A 21469-nucleotide genomic window follows, 5' to 3' on the forward strand; every position below is an offset into this window, starting at 1 on the left:
GTTCAAACACAATTGATTTTGTAACACTTTCCTTACATGAATCTTCTGCTCTAGCCCAAGATGTCTAATTGTTGACCCTTGAATGAAACTTGTAACTTGCTTGTTTTGACATTGTGCTTTATGCTGCCCTTATGACTGAAATGGTTTTACTCTTCCTTGATGCTTCACTTAATCCTGCATGAGACTAAATCCCACATGACATGAATCTTTCTCCATGAAAATTTTCTTAATTTCTCCAGTCAGAATGATCTCTCCTTGCTCTGGATTCTTACTGTGTCCCAGTAATGTGGTATGGGTAATTACCTCTTCATGTGTATATTTATCTTTTTCTCCAAAAAGTATATATTTATTTTTTTCTCCACAAAAGGGCAAAGGACACCAGATTATTATCTAATCATTTCCATAGTGCCTTGTTCATATAAGATAAACTATAAATACTTTTTTAGTTAGCCTTTTGAACACAAGCAAATTGTATCTTATTCTAAACTATAGAGCTTATTCAAAAATGAGGAAATGAAAGTTCAAATGATCTGTACCAACTCTTTCTCCAAAATGAGCAAAGCAAATGTTTAAAGGGAGCTCATTTCCACAAACTCAGAAATATGTTTCCCAAATCTAATCATGACAATCAGCACAAGCTTAGTTTCATTTCAGGTAGATTACCACCCCAACTTACCCATGTAACAGACTGACATATGTAAGGAAAGTCTCCCCATTCTCATATAAGATGTACAGTGGGTATGCCACTACTTCATCTTTGCCTTTTTGTCCAAATATATTCTTTGGAACTGCTGTCAATGGCCCAAAGTCAAATGCAACTGCGGTTTCACCTAGAGATGCGGTATATGCCCTTCTGCAAAGAGATGTGAAAAAACAACTTGTTGAAACAAAAACAAAAAAATCTCTAGTAACAGGAGGTAGATAAATACAAAATTTAGACTTAATGGAGTGAAAAGACAAAAAAATATGATTATAAAGAATGTTAACACTGGAAAAATTTCATAAAATTAAATGAAAAAAGAAGGCCATAAAATTGGGCTGGAGTTGTGGCTCAGTGAAAGCACTCGCCTAGCATGTGTGAGGCCCTGGGTTTGATCCTCAGTACCACATATAAGTAAATAAAATAAAGGTATTGTGTCCACCTAAAATGAAAAAAAAAAAATTTAAAAATGAAATCCATAAAATTATTTGGTGCTGCTTTAATTTTAAATGGTTTAAATTCAGATATATAAATAACAAAAACATTCATGCATACATGTATAAATATAAATAAAAACATGGATTAGTTGTCTCCAAGAAGCAGGATTCATTAATTCCACAAATATTTAACCACTTACTCTGTCAGGCACTATTTTAGGTTCTGGGAATACATCAGCAAAATTAAAGGCCCTGCCATCTGGTGAGAGATGTACAATAAACAGAGAAGAAATAAACATAATAGGGGTTGGGGTTGTAGCTCAGCAGTAGCACGCTTGCCTATCATGCTTGAGGCACTGGGTTCGATTCTCAGCACCACATACAAATAAGTGAAAATAAAAGTCCATCAACAACTAAAAAATATTTTAAAAACAGAAAAGGGGGAAAAAAGAAATAAACATAGTATAAGTTCAGAAAACGATGTTATGAATGAAAATAAAATACGGCAAAAGCATATTGATGGAGATGTAACTTTAGGCTAGGTAGTTGGGAAGGACTCTGAAAAGGTAATATTTGGGCAAAGATCTGAAGGAAGTAAGGAAACAGCTCTATAGTTATCTGGAGAAGGAACAATTGAGGTGGAGGAAAAACACATGCCAAAGATCTTAGGTAGAAGGGGCTTGGTATCTGAAGAATGTCAAGGAGGACAAGGTGGCTGTTGCTCTGACAGCCAAGGCACAGGGGGAGGAATGAAGCTGGAGAGGGAGTCAGGTGATAGGCATATAAGTCTTGGTAGATTCTGGGAAATCAATGGGGTGAGGAGAGCAGGGAAGTAGAGTGTCTGAACTAAATCAAAAGCATCATTTTGGCAGCTCTAATGAAGCTAGGGAATAAGAGATTATAAAAGATTTCTATTTTCTTCCTAATATTTTTCTCTATTTTCCCCAATTTTCTACTATAGATATGTTACATGTATAATCTGGAAGGACAAATTATAAAATCATGCTGCTATTATATTTTAAAGTATAGTTATCCAAAAAGACTTAATCTATAAAAGGTTAATAAATATTGTTAAACTAAAATCACAATTTCACAAAGTTTAGAAAGTCAACATCATTAGAAGGTATTATAAGTAACATCTCTCTTCCAAACACTAGAATAAAAGGAGAGTTAAATTAAAAACCAAAAAAGAAAGGGAACAGAGAAGTTAATTTAAGTTAAATTTAATTGACACTTGATAAATATTGTAATATACCTAATCATATTAGGTATCAATGAATGAGTACTCTGTGCAAACCCCATGCCAAGCACTTTTTTATTATAAACATTAGCTCATATTAATTGTACAAATTCATGGATTTCACAGTGACACTTTCCCATGTGCACAATACTGTGCTTTCATTGTAGTCACCCTTCCTACTTTCCTCAGTAACTCTCCCTTTTCTCTTCCTTACCCTTTGTCTAATCGTTCCTCTTCTACTTTTAGGACATCATTTTTTTGTTTATTTCCATATATGAGAAAAAACATGTCTTTCCGTGTCTGGCTTACTTTGCTTAACATCTTGACCTCAATTCCAATTCTTTTTCTACAAATGACAGGATTTCCTCCTCCTTTATGGCAAAATAATATTCCATTATGCATGTATGTGCATACATCATATTTTCTTTAAACATTCATCTGTTGACAAGCACCTAGGCTGATTCCATAGCTTTGATATTGTGAATAGTGCTGCAATAAAGATAGGTATGTAGGTATCTCATTCATATACTGACTTTATTTCCTTCAGGTATACACCCAGGAGCTAAGCAATTCTTTATGCATCTCATTTATTATGTACAATAACCTAAGAAATAACCAGTAATATTTTTTTATACTCATGGAATACAGTCATGAAAATGAAGCTCAATGCAATTGGGAAATATGCCCAGATACCACAGCTGGCAAGGATTGGTAGGTTGATACCAAGGGCAAACCTCTGGACAACACTGCATTTACTCTGCTGCCTTTTATCTAGATCATGTGTCTCTCAAAAGAAAGTAAGTTGATCAGCTATGGAAACATGTTGCAGGAGAAAATGCCCCGACCCAATAACAGGATCAACCCCAGAGGCAGGTATTTGCCAATGTGGAGATGGATGCACTAGAATTTAAGCTGGTGCTATGAAACATTCACATCTTATAACTGAAATCTTCAGTTCTGGGGCCAAAGAGAATTAATGGTCCCAGGTTAGTAACAACCCCTGGCTCCTAGCAGAAACAGTTGTAAATCTTTTCTGGAGGAACATACCCCCAATTTAGGCTCTCAATAATCCCAGATATTAGGATTAAGTAAATGTAAGTTCACAGTCAGTGATCAGCAATAAGAAAAGCAACATGATTGCAACTGAAGAACAAGAACTTCAGATACTGAAACTGTCAAATACAGAATAACTATGTATAAAAGAGTAACAAAAACTAAATAAGAAATATTAGATATGACCATCACAGAGACATGGAACTTCAGAAATATTGCTACTGTGTGATCATGTATGTATGGTAATCGCCCGAAACACTTATCAGGAGGCAAGAGGAATGGGATTTGTGAGTTCAAAGAGTCATTCCGTTAAGTGGTCAAAGTAGACAGGAACATGTGCCTGTAGTGGGTAAGAAAACATGAAAAGAAGCCAAGGTCATGGGAGAATCAAAGGGTTTAAGAAGGTCTCCAACCCAATACTCACTTTTCACAATTTTGTAATTATTTTATAATACATTCTCTTATTAATTTACAATAGAAAAATCCATTTCTGCACTCATTTTTAGAATTTTCTTGAAAAGAAAATAATGTTACAATAACATTCAGATTTATAACTTCTTGTTACCTATTTACATTGCCTACCTTTGCTTACTTCTCACATTACCAAAAGCATGCAAAGTCACCTCTGAAAAATCTTGAAATCTCTTAAAACTACATTTATGATCTCCACAAACAACTGAACAAACATTTCATGACACAAATAAAAACATACCCTTTATTGAGTATTAGACTCTCCTCTTCTGCTTCTGAAAGTACAATCACCTTAATAGGTGTCTGTGGCTCACGGAGAGAATAAATTCTAGCAATCAAGAGAGAAGAAAACAAGTACTTAAAATTCTCCTTCATTTCCTAAAATTGTACTTTCCTCTCAATCTAGTCAGTTTTTACTTGAGAAATTTCCTACCAATTATTAAAACCCATTATGTCCCAAATATTCAATTCTCCAAATAGTGCAATGAAATTGACAAAAGTGCATTAGAATGGGTTGGAAATTATCTATAGCTTATATATCCTTTATGTATTTTTTCATATATTTATGAAATACATTTTTCTTTATGTGTGAAATACATGTATTTTTCAAGTACTCTAATTATTCACCTATTACTTTTCTCAATAGAACTCCAAAAACAATATTTTAAGGTGACCATAAGTGATATATTTGTTGTTTAAGTTTTATAGTGTTCTACATATATGATGATGGGATATCAGCAGTTAACCATTTCTTTGCCAAAGATTTTATTATTGACAAAGAAGCCTGCTTCCTTTGTTCTTTATATAAGAGGGAAGTTTCTTTAGGACCTGAAGTAATGATCTCTATCCATATCAAAATTTCTTTTTTTTTTACTTGCAGTGTTGGGGCCTTGAGCATGATGCTAAGCAAATGCTCTACCATGACCCAAGCCCCCTTAAAAAAATTCTCTCTCCTCCCTGGCTATGAACCCAGCCCCCTTTCCAAAATCCCCCCCCCCGCCGCAATGGGGATTGAACCCATGGGTATCTACCACTGAGCTACATTCCCAGCCCTTTTTATTATTTGAGACAGGATCTTGTTAAGTTGCCCAGGCTGGCCTCGAACTTGCAATCCTCTGCTTTAGTCTCCCAAGTCAGTTAGATTACAAGTGTGCATCAGATTAGTCAGTCAGATTATACGTGTTCAGCCTTATTCAAAAACTCTGAGAAGCCTATACCATTGCACCTCATGTTTTCCATCTTGGGTCCTCAGCTGTACTCTCTGCCTAATCATTTCACTATTGCCCCAAGCTTGCTAGCTTCCCTTTAGTTATAATTATCTGTCTCTATTAGACACCTAAAGGAAATATCTTCTTTACATTCCAAATGCCCAAATATGAATAACATTTAGCTTGCAATCTATATGTATTTTGTTATATGAAAACACTATATCATATCATCCATTTTTTCCCAAGGGAAAAAGTATAAAAGTAAAAAAAAATTTTTTTTCCAAAAATCATTTAAATTGAAAGTAATTTAACCAGTGTGGTGACACATGCCAGTAACCCCAGCAACTCAGGAGGATGAAGCAGGAGGACAGCAAGTTCAAGTAGACACTATCTTGAAATAAAAATAAAAAAGGGCTGGGGTGTAGAGCTCAGTGGTGTCTCTGCATTAAATCCCTAGTGTAAAAAACAAACAAAAAAAAGTAACATATTTCACAGTGTGTATGGCTATATTAAAAGGGAAACTATTTTTCAAAAGGCTGGTAATGTCATTATTAGAAATCAAATGTCACCCATAAAGTCTGCACCAAATTGGTCACTTATCTTTTTCCACCAAGAATTTTTTTTTTTTTTGAGAGAGAGAGAGGGAGGGAGGAGAGAGGAGAGAGAATTTTAATATTTATTTTTTAGTTTTTGGTGGACACAACATCTTTGTTTGTATGTGGTGCTGAGGATCGAACCCAGGCCACATGCATGCCAGGCAAGCACGCTACAGCTTGAGCCACATCCCCAGCCCAATTTTTTTTTTTTAATGTGTTGATGAGGATCAAACCCAGTGCCTCACACATGCTAGGCGAGTGTACCACTGAGCTACAACCTCAGTCCTCCACCAAGAATTTTTAAACTTGGTTTACTCCATTATCAATAAAATGTGACAAGTACTTAAAGAAATATTTGTAATGACAAATTGCTCCAAATAAATGCACATTCACTTTGGTCTTCCTAGGTTCCTACAAGTCATCACTGACTTCAAAAGACACAGTAGTAATTCAAGCAATATTTTGTTGGAGAACAATAAAAGAAATGTTTCTCATAACAATGAGTGGGAATTTCCTTTTGCCCTCAATGTTCTTTCTGTCAAAGTTTAGGGAATGAGAACCGCTAAATAACCCATATTTTTAAAAGAATCTTCAACATTTAGGACCAGCCAGATAGGGTAATCCCAGACACTCAAGAGGCTGAGGTAGGAGGATCACAAGTTCGAGGTCAGCCTCAGCAACTAAGTAAGGCCCTAAACAACTTAATGAGACCCTGATTTAAAATTAAAAAATAATAAGGGCTAGGGATTTGGCTCAGTGGTAAAGTACCTTTGGCTGGGTTCAATACCCCAGTACCTAAAAAAAAGAAGAAAGAAATGGGACCAGATACTTCCTTTAAAGCTTAACATGAGTTAACATGAGGAAGTAAGGACGTGACCTATGCTATCTCACTACCATTTTCCCCGCATATATAACAAGAAGGTTAAGAAGAGAAAGTGTCTAAGAGTTCTTGGGATTACAGAATCATGTTTGTAATGGGGCAGTTTCCCTTCCCCTCTTTCTTTACCTTCAACTTTAAAGCCAAATGGGTGAGCAAGGAAGGCTCTTAGAGAAGGACCAGGCAGATTTGGAGGTACTTATAATAAGGGAGAATGGTGCCTACCTGAATGCAAGGTGAGTTGCAGAAATCTATAAGCCATCAAGGAAATTCTAGGATGAATCTCCTGTTACATCCAAGGGTCTAAGGGCATGCATATACTTTTAAGTATTTATCTGGAAATTTCTAAAGAAGGTATACTAGAGCAGCCTAAGAAAGGATTATGGTATAGTACATCCAGTTCTCTGCAGCCCTTGGAAGGCAGAGAAGAGACTTCTGCTCCATATAAAAGACCACAGCAGGTGATAAGGCACAGGAGATATCAAGTTTGCAAATACTCCATCTTCAGAGAGGGTTTAAGGCATGGATAGCTGACAGAAGCCATGGGAGAGAGATCTCCTCAGTGATGGAGGTAGCTAACAGTTAAACACTGGGCCCCCAAAACACCCCATCTGTGCAGAGATTACCATATCATTAGAGATACTAAGCAACAGATGCAATAAATTAAACCAAGATCAGGAATACCTGCCCTTCCCTGAAAGCAATCAGTCAGGTAAGATCTCTGCCTCACTCACTCACTCACCCTCTCTATCCCCACTCTGAAGAAGAGAAGAAAGAGGCGGCAGCCTCAATCTCTACACTTCACTGTGTGGAGTGAAATTATGAAAAAGGAGCACACCCTCTCTAATCATTTCAGGTCCCTCCAGACATAGGTCTGACCTATGAAGGGTCTTGGATAATGGTTTTGAAAACTGACTTCACAAGCAGAGCTTTAAATGAGACACACTAAGTTTTAGTAACTAAAAGTAACCAGAAAGCCAAGGAATCTGTATAAGATGCTATTAAGGGGGTCAACCATTCCGCAGGGAAGCAAGATTTGGTAGAGAACAGGTAAAAAGCAGTGATTAGGAAAAAATATATAACTGGAGATATTTATACTCTGTTGAGTTCTCCTGATAAACTTTTTACAAAAGACAGATCCAGAAAGTTAACTGAGTGGGGATAGAGCATTTAATCGCAGAGTACAAAGCTTCGAAGGGGCTTCAGAAATTATCAAATCAAATCTGCTCATTTTAAAAATTGGAAACTAAGCCCCTTTGCCTCCAAAAGAAGCTTAAGATCTCAAAGATAATAGAAGTGGCTGTGGAGGAAAGATTCAAATTTCTCATTTCTACTTATATTCTCTTTCCCCTGTGATACACTATCACCAAAGGGTGACATGATGAAAAGTTTGGGGAAAACAGTACTTATAGGAAAGAACAGGAACAGAGATACTGGAGGCAGAAAGACTAGTTGAGAAGGAACAGCAGAAATTAAAGCATGTAACTTAGGGAAAGCAGTTTGGCAATTCTTATGAATGAGAATGGGTTACAATAGCCATCAAATAAAAGCATTTGAACATCCAGTGACTTATTTAGTGTAAACCTGAGCTGTGAATGAGCAAAGTGAAAAAGAGCCTTCACACTTGCAAAGGTACAAGAGAGGTAAAAAGAAAATTTACCTTATTAAATTGTCTGATGTTAATAGCACTATGTGAGGATCTAGCATTTCACTTGGATACCAGGCAGCATGCTTTAGAGTCAGAGAGGTAGAACTGGTGAAAAATCTCTCAGCAATTGGAGTGGTGCTAAAATAAAGATAACAAATTTTTCAAAAATATTTTTAGAACTTGGATGAAACAATAATCTATTTTAATATTCACTGCCTTTCTTTCCTTCAAATTTTTCTGTTAAATCTTGAGGAGACAGCATTCAAAGCACTTATTCAATCAATATTACAGAACTGAAATAAAAGCATTTTCTCAATTGTAGCATATTTTATCAGTGCTTTACAAACATTCTTCAAAACAGTATCTGATCTTTTTATTAGTAAGAAATTATCATTATTATTTTGAAATTTAGGAATCAGATCTAGAAAATATACAGTTCAAAGGGATTTCACTTATATACTATAGAGCTAATAAAAGGTCTCCACCTTATATTCTTTTCAGTAATCATTCAGATCTTCATTTTTCTTTATTTTTTCAAAAAGAAATTATATATAGAAATAAACATCTAAGCAAACTTCTGGCTCCTAGACAATAAGTGCTTTTTAAAGATCATATTTCTAACAAATTCAAAACATAGCCTAACTTCCAATAAGACAGAAATGTGACAATTCAAGCAGAATAAAAGAATAACCACACATATTCTATAAGCATTCATATCACAGAAGCCAGTCTGAAGACCATAAGGAATGGTCAGGTTCAACAGTAACATACTAACCCTACTTTAAGAATCCCTGATCTTGAATAATTATCTGTATGTATAACAAATTATGTAGACATACAACTTACCTACAATTCACTGTTGCTTTTCCACCTTCAAATTCAGAATTCTTCCCCCATCTTTTAGGTAATTCTAATACCATAAGTCCTTTTATTCCGATGAGTGCTACATGATGTTGGGTTGGACTTAGCAAGACTTGATAAATTTCAAACAGAGGTGGATTTATGCAAAGTAATCTCTGAAAATTAAAGCAAATTGGTCAACATAGTTATTTTTAATGTAAATATACATGGTAGACATTTGAAACCACTATAATGCTCTAATTTTCTATAATTATAGGACAACAAAGCATTCCGGGTAAGTACCAACACTTGGGTTGATGAAACATTTTGTCATTTAGACTGAAATAATAAACAAATGCATTAGATTTCCCCACTTTGATAATTAAAGACTATTACACCTAATTTTTCAAGCCTCAACCTACACCTACAACTCCAGTTTCAAATTCCACCATTCCCCACTTGTTCTTTACACCAATCAGATGAATCTGTATTTCTGGGAAACCATGATTATGCCTCTTTGTTTCGGTGCAACCGTTCCTCTTGCAACAGTGCCACTTTTCTTATTAGCCAGCTAACAAGACTTAGCACATTCTCAGAAACTGGGCTTCTATGCCTTTTTCTCCCCAAGAAAATATTCCTGATCTTATGAGCAAGAATAAATGTATCTTTTCTGTAGTTTCACAGTTCCTTCTGGATAATTCCACTATTCTGCATTCTAACTGACTTTTTCACTTGCTCAATTCACACATATAACTATGGATTACTTGAAATGTGCCACTCTTCTCTGTATCCTAGCTTAGCATGTGGCACATCATAGACTCTCAATATGTGCTTAGTGCAACATACAAGACCATGTCTCGAAATAAAATAAAAACTGGGCTGAGGATATGATTCAGTGATTAAGCACCCCCTGGGTTCAATCCCCAGTACCCCTCCAATATATATATATGTATGTGTGTATGTGTGTATTTAATGAGTAGACAAAATAAACTCAGAAGTATTAATAAATAACTATTATAATACAATAAAATGGTTTCAAGAACTTTTGCAGCAAGCAGAATGCTGCTTTAATGCTGATTTAGAAAAGATGAGACATGATGTTTTAAGGGGGTTCCAATAAGTTATTTGTCTTGGTATATGTCCTCAAAAAAAATCACTTTTTCTATTGGTACTTTCCATTTTTTCTCTCATAACTACCTCAGATCCCCATTTTCTTTCTACTTTCAGTTATAAAATTATGAGACTGCCAATATGTCGCCTTTCTTATGTTTAGAGAAGCATCCTAAGTCAAAATCTTTTTAGATCAGACTGTTCCAAAATATGAGACTTCTACTTATTGTTATGGATATCTGGAAGCATGTGTCTTTTAGCTGCCTTTGCTGTTTCTAAACACATTGACTTTTTTTCTCATCAGAGGTTCTTTCCTTCTGTTCTTTATATTCAATCCCCAACTTCTTTCTACTTGATTTTGACTGTAACTCAAACCAAACAGAGGATTGAAACCTTGCTTCTGATAAGTATCTGATCACATTAGTTTATTTGTAACAATCCCAGAAACTAAGTTTTTGTTATTGTTGTTCTTAAAGTCACTACTCATGCTTTTATTAATATTCAGTGTTATAATGCATGATAACTACTTTCTTTTTAACCTTGAGTTTTTGAGATTCTAGAAGTCTGAAGGTTTTGAAGATGGTCACTAGTATTTACTGAGAGCTTACATATTCCAGGCACTGTCATGCGCTGGGGAAACAAAAATGAGTTAAGGTAGACACACACACACACACACACACACACACACTCCCAATTTTGTGGTCTAGAAAGAAGACAATAAATAAATAATTTTAAATAGTTTACTGTGCAAAATGCTACATAGCATATAGAATGCTATGATAATACTGTGTGCTGGATCCAGATGCAATGGTGTGCACCTGTGGTCCCAGCTACTTGCGAAGCTGAGAGGATCATCTGAGACCAGGAATTGAGGCCAGCCTGTGCAACACACAAAGTCCCCATCTCTTAAAAAAGAGGGTAAAGAAAAAAGAAAAGAAAAAAATTGGGTGCTGAACACCTAATAATTATTCTTAACTTAAGTTTTACAGTAAACAGATTCTAGACTCTTGACTTTGTTTGAAAACTGCAGAAGCATTAGTAGTAGCTTGTTAAAATCAAATCACCTTTCAAAAAGAATTAGTCCATGGCACGTAACAGATGTTATTCACTAAAATGGTTGCCACACTTACTTTTAAAATGAAAAAGGAAGGCCAATTTCCTACAAATAAACATCTACACAAAGCGATGTTTGATCCCTGCAAGTCTGGCATACTTTCCAATCACACTCACTTTCACGCGCTACTGGCGATACCAAAAATTTCCAATTTGGGGAATGAACTAATTTACTAAAAGGAAATAATAATTAAAAATTAGTTCCTCCATCTCAGGCTTGAAACTTGCTTTCAACTCCACTATCTTGGCAATGCTCACAACCCAAGAGAAAGTTATGATTATACCCATTTGAGTGTCACGACATAAAATACGGTTCTCTAGAACAACCTCTAAAAATAGCCACTCCGCCACACATTCTCTATCCCTTTACCCTATTGGTTTTCTTCAGAGTACTTAACCATCACCGACGTTTTATTAAGTATTCCACAGTCCTCCCCTTCCTCCCAGACCCCCGGAACACAAGCACCGAACAGCGTGAGTTCCGCAAAGTGTCGGGCAGGGTAGGAGTCAATAAACATGCTGGATAGAAAGGGCTTTTCCGCTTGAAGTGGGTTGTCCCCGAACAGCACACCCACCAGAAGATGAAAAACAGCCAAGATGAAAACGAAACACAAAACAAGTTCAGATCCCGACCGAGGATGGCCAGGCCGTACCTGGTACTGGGAGAGCGAAGGCTCCTCACTACCACCGACGAGGCCTCGGAGGCGAACCACTAAGAAGGAACTGCCTTCTCCGTCCCACAGGAAGAGCTCTCCGCCGAGGCCGAAGATCAGGTTTCTCGTCAGCAACTGCGGCGGCAAAGGCGGCGATGAGGGCAATGATGAAGAAGCCGGTTTCTCAGAGTCTGCTGGGCTCTGGTTTTTCAGTCCCTCCCGGAGCCGCAAGAACACAACGTGATTAGGAAGCCAGGTCTGCCACAGATCACCGTCGACTACCGGACCCTCGGCAGTCGCCATCTTGACCCAACTGCTTTCCTCGCTACAGTTGCTTGACCCGCCGCTGAGCACAGCCTATCCTCGGCTAGCCATCCTTTGCTTCAGCCAATCATCGAACAGGAAGCCCTGAAACACGACTTTAGCGCTAGGGGCGGGACTTAGGAGAACTAGCCTATCAAGCAAGGGCATCTTCAAGGGCAAGCCAATTGCCAGGTTGGTATTCATTAAGAAGTCAAAGTGGGCGGGCCAAAGTGAATAGAACAGTGCTTCTTTAGAGTCAGCCTTGGTTCTCTGCTCGGAATCTAATACCTAAGGTAAAGACGGAGGTCTGCGTATGTCATTGCATCTCGAACACCTCCATTCGGGTAAACCCAGGCATCCAGAACTTTCCTTCAGGACTTACCGCTCTTAGTCCAGATTGGCTTGACCTCATAAACGTCACTTTTTCATCCACCCACCTACCCTTAGTTGGCCCAAATCAGTCTCGTGTGGGGCTGACCTGTAAAACACTTCCCAGAATTCCTTGCTATCTACGCGCGATCTTCTCCAGAAACTATAACTCCCAGAGGTCTCTGCGCGTTCCCAGGGGCGGGGCAATTGGCAGCGACTCCCTCTAAGAGATGGCAGAACCTGCTGGATCTCAGCGACGCTCGCTGTACAAACAGGTGGGCTCGGCGTCCTGGAAAGAGGCTTTCAGGCAGGTGAGTGTGGAGTTTGGGCCATGGTCACTCCTTGAATCCATCCCAAGGGCCGTTGTCCTCCGTGCCTTCAACTCTTCAATGCTCTATGAGGCAGGTGCCTAGAGCCCCTGGCCAGTGGAGGTAGACCCGGAACCCAAACTTCCTGCTGCTTCCTGGGTCTTGGTCACCGCCTTTTCCGGCTTTTTGGCCCGACGGGTGTGGGATTACCCTGTGTGGGCTCAGAGTCTCTAAACTTTGCTTTTTGAATTCCGGCCAGTTTCAAAACTTGAAATGTGATCGTGATCGCACTCTCCGCACCTCTACAACAACACCATCCCCTGCTATTAATTGGACATCTAAAGAAGCACTTTGTATAGTTTTGACATGTGAGGTAGAAATTGTTTTTATTGTAGAGAGGAGTCAGAAGAGTTTGTTGCCAAGTTTGTATTGTTAACTCTCCTCAGTTCTGTCCTCTTCTGTAGACAACATAGTCCCTAGTAAGATACTGCCTCTCCAAGTGTGTATATTCCAGGAAAATAATCTGATATTAGAAAAATTTTGTTTCTCAACCGTGGCTGTTGACATTTTGAGAGAGATAGTTTTTATTGTGTAGGGCTGTTCTGTACTTGGTAAAATGCAGTATCCCTGGCCTCTAGCCCATTAACTATTATTATGGTCTTACCACAAGAGTTGTGACAACCAAAAATATCACCCAGGCCTTGTCACATGTACCCTGGTGAATAAAATCACCTTGAGTTGAGAAATATTGTTACCATAGCCACCTCTAAAGTAGCAAGAATTTGAAAGCAATATGAATGTCCTCTTATAGGATAGTAAATAAGATACTATGCTCCCAATCGTTAAGGATAACATTAAATAACATTAAATTATTCTAGGTCAGTGGTTCCTAAATACTAGATTGTAGACCTGCTACATACTTGGCATTGAAGATAGAATATGAAATATGGTGATCTGGAAATATGTGAACAAAGTATTATAATTTTACTAATCTATATGCAATTAAGGTCTGGACAAGGATATGCAAAAGTAACAGTAGTATGGAATTTTTTTTCATTCTCTAAGTTTTTTTTTAATTTTATTTTTTTTATTTTTTATTGGTTATTCAAAACATTACAAAGATTGCAGAATCACATCAGTTACACATCCACATTTTTACATAATGCCATAATAGTAACTGTTGTATTCTGCTACCTTTCCTATCCTCTACTATCCCCCCTCCCCTCCCCTCCCGTCTTCTCTCTCTACCCCATCTACTGTAATTCATTTCTCTCCTTATTTTTTTCCCATTCCCCTCACAACCTCTTATATGTAATTTTGTGTAACAATGAGGGTCTCCTTCCATTTCCATGCAATTTCCCTTTTCTCTCCCTTTCCCTCCCACCTCATGACTCTATTTAATGTTAATCATTTTCTTCCTGCTCTTCCTCCCTGCTCTGTTCTTGGTTGCTCTCATTATATCAAAGAAGACATTTGGCATTTGTTTTTTAGGGATTGGCTAGCTTCACTTAGCATAATCTGCTCTAATGCCAAGTATGGAAATTTTGTGTCTATAAATTTTCTTTAACATTTTATCAAGCAATCTGAGGGTTTTTTTTTTTTTTTTAATGGAATTGATTTCCCCCCATCTTGCTGCTTTTTCCAAGGGATGCCTGGAGAGAATGAGAAACAGCCGGGACAGGCTCCTGAACAGTTACCGCCAGATTGGGAGCAGTATGCCAGGGAGAGGTCAGAATGCCCTTCTAGTGCAAGAGGTGATGGAAGAAGAATGGAAGTCTTTGCAGTCAAGCGAGTACTGTCCAGAGGCTTTGGCTCAGGTCAGGCTTGGATAAGTGTTTTCAGAGAAGGGTTTGCACCATGAGGAAATCCTAGTGTCTTCTTTGTACCTATTTATGCATTTCCTCTAAACCCACTGACTCTCCAACCCCTAATTTGAATTCTAACAGCCTTTGATCCAGACTCTTCTGCCTTTAACATTAAATTATTCTAGGTTAGTGGTTCCTAAATATTAGACTGTAGACCTGCTACATACTTGCAACATAATCACTTACGAAACTGTAAAGAAATTTTTGTCTCCACTCTTGGGAATTTTGATTACTTAGGCATGAACTAGGAATCTGGCTTCTTAAAAGTCTCTAGGAACATTCTGATTACAGTCTCAGCCAAAGTTGGAAACTGAATATGAATAGGAAATCGTTTATGGTGTATCAGGAAGAGTACTAGATTGGAGGTCAGGAGTTCAGGAATCCTAATTCTGGTTTTGCTACTGACTCTTAGCTTCACTCTCTTTGAGCCTTATACATTTATAAAATGAAGAAAATAATGTCAATATTGTAAGGACTATATGAAAAAATTCTGAAACTGCTTTGAAACTATCAAGGCACTATATAATAGGAAGGCACACTGTTCAGTGGCTTGCCTTACATCACCACAGTTACTACTCATGATAGTCCTCTTGGGTGGGTTTTATTCCCACTTTACAGAGGTCAAAACTGAGGATTATAAAGACTAAGAACTTTTCCTGGTTATATAACCTTGGGAGAACATATATTTAACTACAGCCGTATACTGTCAGCCCCAAATTTGACAGTGTTATTTTATCACTGGCTAGTTTGATCATTTGTCAATGACTTAACATGACCACATTACCCCGTTGTCAGCATAGTCTGTTGGAGGACCTGACTGATTTTTCAGATAAATCTGTTTTTTTATTTTGTTTTTGGTACTAGAGATTGAAGCCAGGGGCACTTAACCACTAAACTACATACTGACCCCTTTTTATTTATTTTGAGATAAAGTCTTGCTAAGTGGCTTAGGACCTCTCTAGGTTGCTGAGACTGGCCTTGAACTTGTGATCCTCTTGCCTCAGCCTTCTAAATTTCTGGGCTTATAGGCATGTGCCACCATGCCCAGCAAATCTGGGTTCTTAAGCCAACCTCTAAGTATGAATTACTGTTGGGTTTGGGGACAGATTAATAATTCAAATTTAAGATGATTCCACTTTCTTTTATAGTTGAGCTTGCCAATGGACTTGGCTGTGCTAGAGGAAATCCAGCAGGAGCTGATTGATCAAGGTAACTCTAGGCAGTGGTCCTTCCTGTATTTAACCACTCTTATTACTGGCCTTTTCTACCACTATCTTCAGTCAAGTGTCTAGAATTCTTTGGTTTTACTCTGAATTTTTGACTGTCTGTCTTCCTAATAATAAGAATCTCTAGGGTGCTGGGCTTTGCTGTTTTGTGCTAACAACTTTTTTCATTCTATGGTATTGCTTTCCCTTTATCTACCCTATAAGATCTTATTAGATTAGAAAGTGGTGTTCTCACACAGATTGTACAATTAATGAATCAGTGGAGCTGGGAAGCAAAATTTTGTGAATCCACTTCCCACATTTGTTCTGTCCTGCTCTTTATTAATAGTTTTAGCCAAGTGCAGTGTCCTGAGCCTGTGGTTCCATCTACTCCAGAGGCTGAGATGGGAGGATTGCTTGGGCCCAGGACTTTGAGGCCAGCCAGCCTGGGCAATATAGTAAGACTCCCCATTAAAAAAAAATAAATAAATAAAGCAAAAAAAAGAAAAAATGGTTAATAGTAAACATGTCACTTTACAGGATGCAGTGGAGTGGTGCATGGTCATATCCCTTGCTTTACCCAATTTAAATGCCATCTCTCTCATCAATTCTTTATTGATTCCCCAGGATCTTGTGAACATTACTCCTTGAGATGTCATAGCATTATGGAGAATACATAATTTTAGCACCTCATATAATTGTCTTTTATTCCATATAGTCTTATCTTGACTAGGTTTCATCTTTATCATCTGTAAAATAGAGATGATAGGCCTGCCCTGTAAGTTTGTCATAAGGCTTAAATAATATGTGTAGAGAACTTAGAGCAATGTCTGGCATGCAGAAAACTTTCAGTAATCAGTAGCTATTATTATGGTAATACATGAGCACACATTCTTGAACCAGACCATAAAGAGACATTTCTCAGCTTTACCACTTATAAATTCTGTGGAACTGAGCAAAGTAGTTAATTTTCCCATGCCTCAATTCCTTCTTCTTTGAAATAAAGATATTTATAGTGAAGAAACTAATATATGTAAAGGATTTAAGCAGCATTTAAAACATAGTAAGTGCTCTGCAAATGATAGCTGTTATGATTGACTTCACTTGGATTGTGAAGTTCTTAAAGTTTAGTTATCTTCTTTTTGTAATTGATTCTCTCTTCCCCCTGCCTACAGAACCTGTCTGAATGATGAAACATATGACCCAGTAAATCTTTCTTTCAGAGTATATTTAACTAAAAATTCTAAAATGATAAGGTTTTACTGTGCTGTGCTACCATCAGCCAGTTGGAACATTCTAAAACAGGGGTCGGCGACCTTTCTGTAAAAGGCCAGCTATTACAACTACTCTCTACTGTTGTGATGGAAAAGCAGTTATAGACAGTGTGTAAACAAATGAGCACAGCTATAGTTGGTTGCTTCTGTGTCTAGATCTGGACTGTGAGTTCATCAAGGGCAGAACAATCTTTTTCATCTCTGTACCCCTGTGACTAGCACATATTAGGTACTGTTGTACTTTTGCTGAATCAGTCAACACAGATTCTGAACAACATAGGTTCTGAGTACACAGCCATTGAGAAACTGATCACTTGAGGCTTAACAGTGAGCCTAATGTCAGAAGTAAATGCTCTGTAAGTATCAGCTTTCTCCATTTGCTCTTGAGACTCCGACATTTCACACCTTTACTCCTGTGGCCTGTAGAGATGTGTGAAAATTATCTCCTTGTCCCTTAGCCTACTTTATCTCCTGTGCTCACAAGGAGGGGTACATGGGGGCTGCAGAGATCCAACAAGATGTTAGCCTGAGTTTTACCTGAATCTTTACCTTAGGTGGAAGAGACTTTTGAAGGTGAAACCTGGCATTAAATACAGGACATCCCCGGGAAAACATGGTGAGGCACTCCTGCTGCCTTTTGCCTTGCAGAACAGTCTATCATCAGCGAGTATGAGAAGAGCTTGCAGTTTGATGAACAGTATCTCAGCATCATGCTGGCTGAGTGGGAAGCGAAGCCCCTCATTTGTCCTGTTTGTACAAAGTAAGAGTCTTCAAATTTTTTAGCATTATTGGTTCCCATCCCTCATTCCAAGGTGAGTGGGATCCCCTTCCCCACCAAAAATCTGTTGCATGAGAAGTTCGGAGGGCTCAGGTCTGACCACCATGATGATAGAAGATCCTAATTCTGATTCTAGGTACAACCTGAGAATAACAAATGGTGTGGTTGTGTGTCAATGTGGCCTGTACATCCCATCTCATGTAAGTATTCCACATAAAGGTTTTGTGCCATCTCTTTCCAAATACATCTGTTTTTTAAAGAACTTTCAGTCATGGACTGAAGCTTATGTGCACATCTCTTCCTGATTTTGTGTTCAGCAATACCAGATTGGTAGCCTCACATCAGCTATGGGAAGAACATATGCAGCATGGAAATTGGCAAACACTTCATACAAATCAGGGCTTTTGTCCCCTTCTCCCCCACCCCGCAGGCAGAGTGTCTCCCACCTCTGCTTCCAGTCTATAGAGTGATCAAAGAGGTTTGGAAACACTTGTCTCTGATCTTCCATAGAAAGTTTCTATATATGAAGACACACCAATATTTAGAATGTAAACCTCAGTAACCTTAAAATGCATAAGGAACCCTCTTTTCAGACATGCTGGGGCAGCAAGTTTGCCAGTTCATTGAGCAGCTGGTTAAAATGGCAAATTATAAAAATGAATAATTTTATGGTGAGTTCCTAACAACTTTGAAAATAACTCCTATATTGCTTAGTCTAAAGTTGTACAGTTTCATCCCTTTGAAGTTGATCAAGAAGCTGAATATAGAACTTTAGGATTTTTCTTTTACTTAACAGATTTTTTTTAAACAACTCATCCTTTTGAATGTTTCCTAAACTCTATTATCATAAAAATAAAACTTTATTTTCATACAGTATCATTGGTTTACATAAATAAAATCTCAGAGATACAGTAGCAAGTTCAGTTAGCACAAATAGATCTGGGAGCAGACACTGCTGATCCTTAGTAAGAATACACTGAGCCAGTAGCTGCAGAAGCAGGTTGTTAGAAAGTAGCCTGCTCTCTCTGAATGTTCCTGCTGTGAGTTGCAGTCAATGTTTTGAAGAGGGAATTGATAGTACTGGAGAGGCAGTTAAATATGGAGATCTTGGCACAGTCTTAGGCCCAGGACTGTCTTTAAAGCTTCAAGGAATCAATCCAATCACAGCAATTGAGCTAGAGTTACATTGGTTGGCATGAGGAATAATTATTTTGAACCTGTTGATAATCACGTAACTTAGTTGCAGTTGAATTTTATTTTTCAGTCTCCAGAATTGTCAGAACAGAAGCTTCGTACCTATTTAGAAGATAGTGTAAATGATCACAGTACACATTGTCCCCATACCCCTGAATTTTCAGTCACTGATGGAACAGAAGAAAAGCCCAGTCTTCTCATGTACTGTCTGGTAAGCTTCCCATGGGACCCAGTGGTAAGAGCAGATCACCAGTTTGTTTTATGCCCATCTTGGTGGAAATAATCTTTAGAGATAGGTAAATGTTTAATGGTTTATTTTTTTAAGCATTTACTTCATAGATAGTGAAGTTAACTTCACCTAAAAGATCAGTCATTCCCTGAAAAGCAAAGAGGCAGCCTAGGATCATGGTGTCCAACTGTACTGTCTGCTCGTTAGATCTGCTTCAGTGGTCTTGGACTCCTCAGATCAGGTCATGGTCATAAAACCCAGGTAGCCATCCTGGCACCGCCTCTGCAAATGGATGTGGGACAGGAAGCACAGCACAGCAGCATAAGGCTAGTCTCTCAACAAGAATCTTCACAGAGGTGCAAGGTCAGATTCTAGGTCCCTAAGTAGTAACTCAGGTGTGAGGGACAGGACTCTAAGTAGGTATGTGTGTCACTTGTCTTGAAACCTTAAGCTTCTTATAAGAACTAGTGTCTCTTACAGTAATCAATGTAATGAAGTAGTCATCACTATGACATGTTATAGCTTCTAGGCCTCCCGGCAAAGGGAACTTTGGGATTAGTGAGCACTAGAGCATGCCAGATACTCAGTAAAACCTAACCCTTCACATAATACCAGCCAGTCTTTTATAGGCTCCCAACTGTACCTGATACCATGAGCCCTCTTAACACTGCTGCATGTGGTGAGCCACTCTGAATAACCATGCCTTCCAGTCCTGAAGCATGAGGCTCTGACCAATCACAAGGCGTGGCTCCAGGTGTAGGCGTCACCTGCTACCTGCAGGGATTGAGCTATTCCTTTGTAATCCTACCCCTTACCTCATTTACATGGCTTTTTCACAATAAAAAAGGGTTCAGAACTTTGCTCCTCTCTCTTTCCATGGACCCCTAAGGTCAGAGGAGCCATCACAGGACCCAAAGAAAAAGGTATTTCTCTTTCTGTGATTATTTCATTTTGCACAGCCCAGTTCACCTAGAGTGTGTAGTTGTGAAATGTGAGGGCTGCAGTTACCTGTTATGTCTTTTGTCCTTTAGGGCAAGGATCATACCTTTATTTTACTCCCAATGCCTAGCATCTAAATAGGTGCTTAATTTTTATATAAATGGAGGAAGAAGAGCTGAAGAGGCATGGGTCATATGACCTCAACTTTTGCCTTCTTAGGATAATGAACTAGTGAGTCACCTGCACAGATGATTATAGTAGCAGAGTAGTGTGGTGCTCCTGGAGTGTGAAAGTCTCAGGCCAAATGCTAGAGAGATAAGAATGACAGTTAAAAGAGGAAACCAGCCAGGACAGAGGCATGTCCCTAGAATTCCAGCTACTCAGCATGCTAAGGCAAGATCCTTGAGCCTAGGAGTTCAAGACCAACCTGGGCCACTTATTGAGACTCTTTGTCTCCAAAAAACAAAAAAAGCAAAAAGATTGCCTAATTACTGAATATACATCTGTGCCTCTCCCTGGATTTGTAGATCTAGTGAGATCAGGCTATAGGGCCATTTAGCATAGATGGGGATGAGGTAGAAGGAAATAGGTGTGGGTAGAAAAGATGGTGGTCTATGACAAGGGCTTGGACTGTCTGAGATATGAAAATATGAAACTGGCCAGGGGATGGAATGTTCCAAGCTATCTGTTAGGGTTATAGCATCTTTCAGAAAAAGCCAAATATATTCTCTATGGAGTCAAGTAAAGGACAGATGTGATTCTTTAGCATAGTGGTGGGGCCAAGCCATCGAGGAATGTTCACTGATCATATTATGGGATATCGAGGGAAGGCTTGTGGGATTACAATTAAATTTATGCTAACTTGTTTTCTGTTTAAATTTAGGTTTGTGATACATGGGCTGTGATCCTCTAGAGCCAGCCTGGACTCATGTCAAATCCTCAAATCCTATAAGAGGATTTCCTGTATGTACAGATCTTTTACTTAGAATTTATCTTATATTAAAATTTTTCAAACATGTCTGTTTTGGTGTTTTGATGCAGTTTGAAGGTGAAGAAATA

The 21469-nt window shown here is 38.3% G+C and overlaps 2 protein-coding genes across 4 annotated transcripts in view; one reads left to right on the top strand and one right to left on the bottom strand.

Moving 5' to 3' along the window:
* Positions 1-12333, bottom strand: part of Nup88 (nucleoporin 88) — a 29550-nt gene extending 17217 nt beyond the window's left edge. For both annotated transcript variants that reach the window (XM_026393898.2, XM_026393897.2), the window contains exons 1-5: positions 11947-12333; positions 9077-9246; positions 8243-8368; positions 4143-4229; positions 677-853 (exon numbers count right to left, since the gene is read on the bottom strand). In XM_026393898.2, the coding sequence (XP_026249683.1) occupies positions 677-853; positions 4143-4229; positions 8243-8368; positions 9077-9246; positions 11947-12249 (863 nt within the window). In that variant the 5' untranslated portion in view covers positions 12250-12333. The remainder of the gene's footprint in view (positions 1-676; positions 854-4142; positions 4230-8242; positions 8369-9076; positions 9247-11946) is intronic.
* A 451-nt stretch (positions 12334-12784) lies between these two features.
* Positions 12785-21426, top strand: Rpain (RPA interacting protein). 2 transcript variants are annotated; one of them, XM_026393900.2, is made up of 7 exons: positions 12785-12929; positions 14573-14743; positions 15940-16000; positions 17919-18030; positions 18185-18248; positions 19313-19453; positions 21294-21426. In XM_026393900.2, the coding sequence occupies exons 1-7, from the start codon at positions 12849-12851 to the stop codon at positions 21321-21323; spliced, it is 660 nt and encodes a 219-aa protein (XP_026249685.1). In that variant the 5' UTR covers positions 12785-12848; the 3' UTR covers positions 21324-21426. The 2 variants fall into 2 exon arrangements, with proteins under 2 accessions (XP_026249685.1, XP_026249686.1); XM_026393901.2 differs by lacking the exons at positions 17919-18030; positions 18185-18248; positions 19313-19453; positions 21294-21426 and adding an exon at positions 17825-17912.
* The last annotated feature ends 43 nt before the right edge of the window (positions 21427-21469 follow it).

Source organism: Urocitellus parryii, chromosome 7, assembly GCF_045843805.1.
Source record: "Urocitellus parryii isolate mUroPar1 chromosome 7, mUroPar1.hap1, whole genome shotgun sequence".
In the NCBI taxonomy this organism is placed as follows: domain Eukaryota; kingdom Metazoa; phylum Chordata; class Mammalia; order Rodentia; family Sciuridae; genus Urocitellus; species Urocitellus parryii.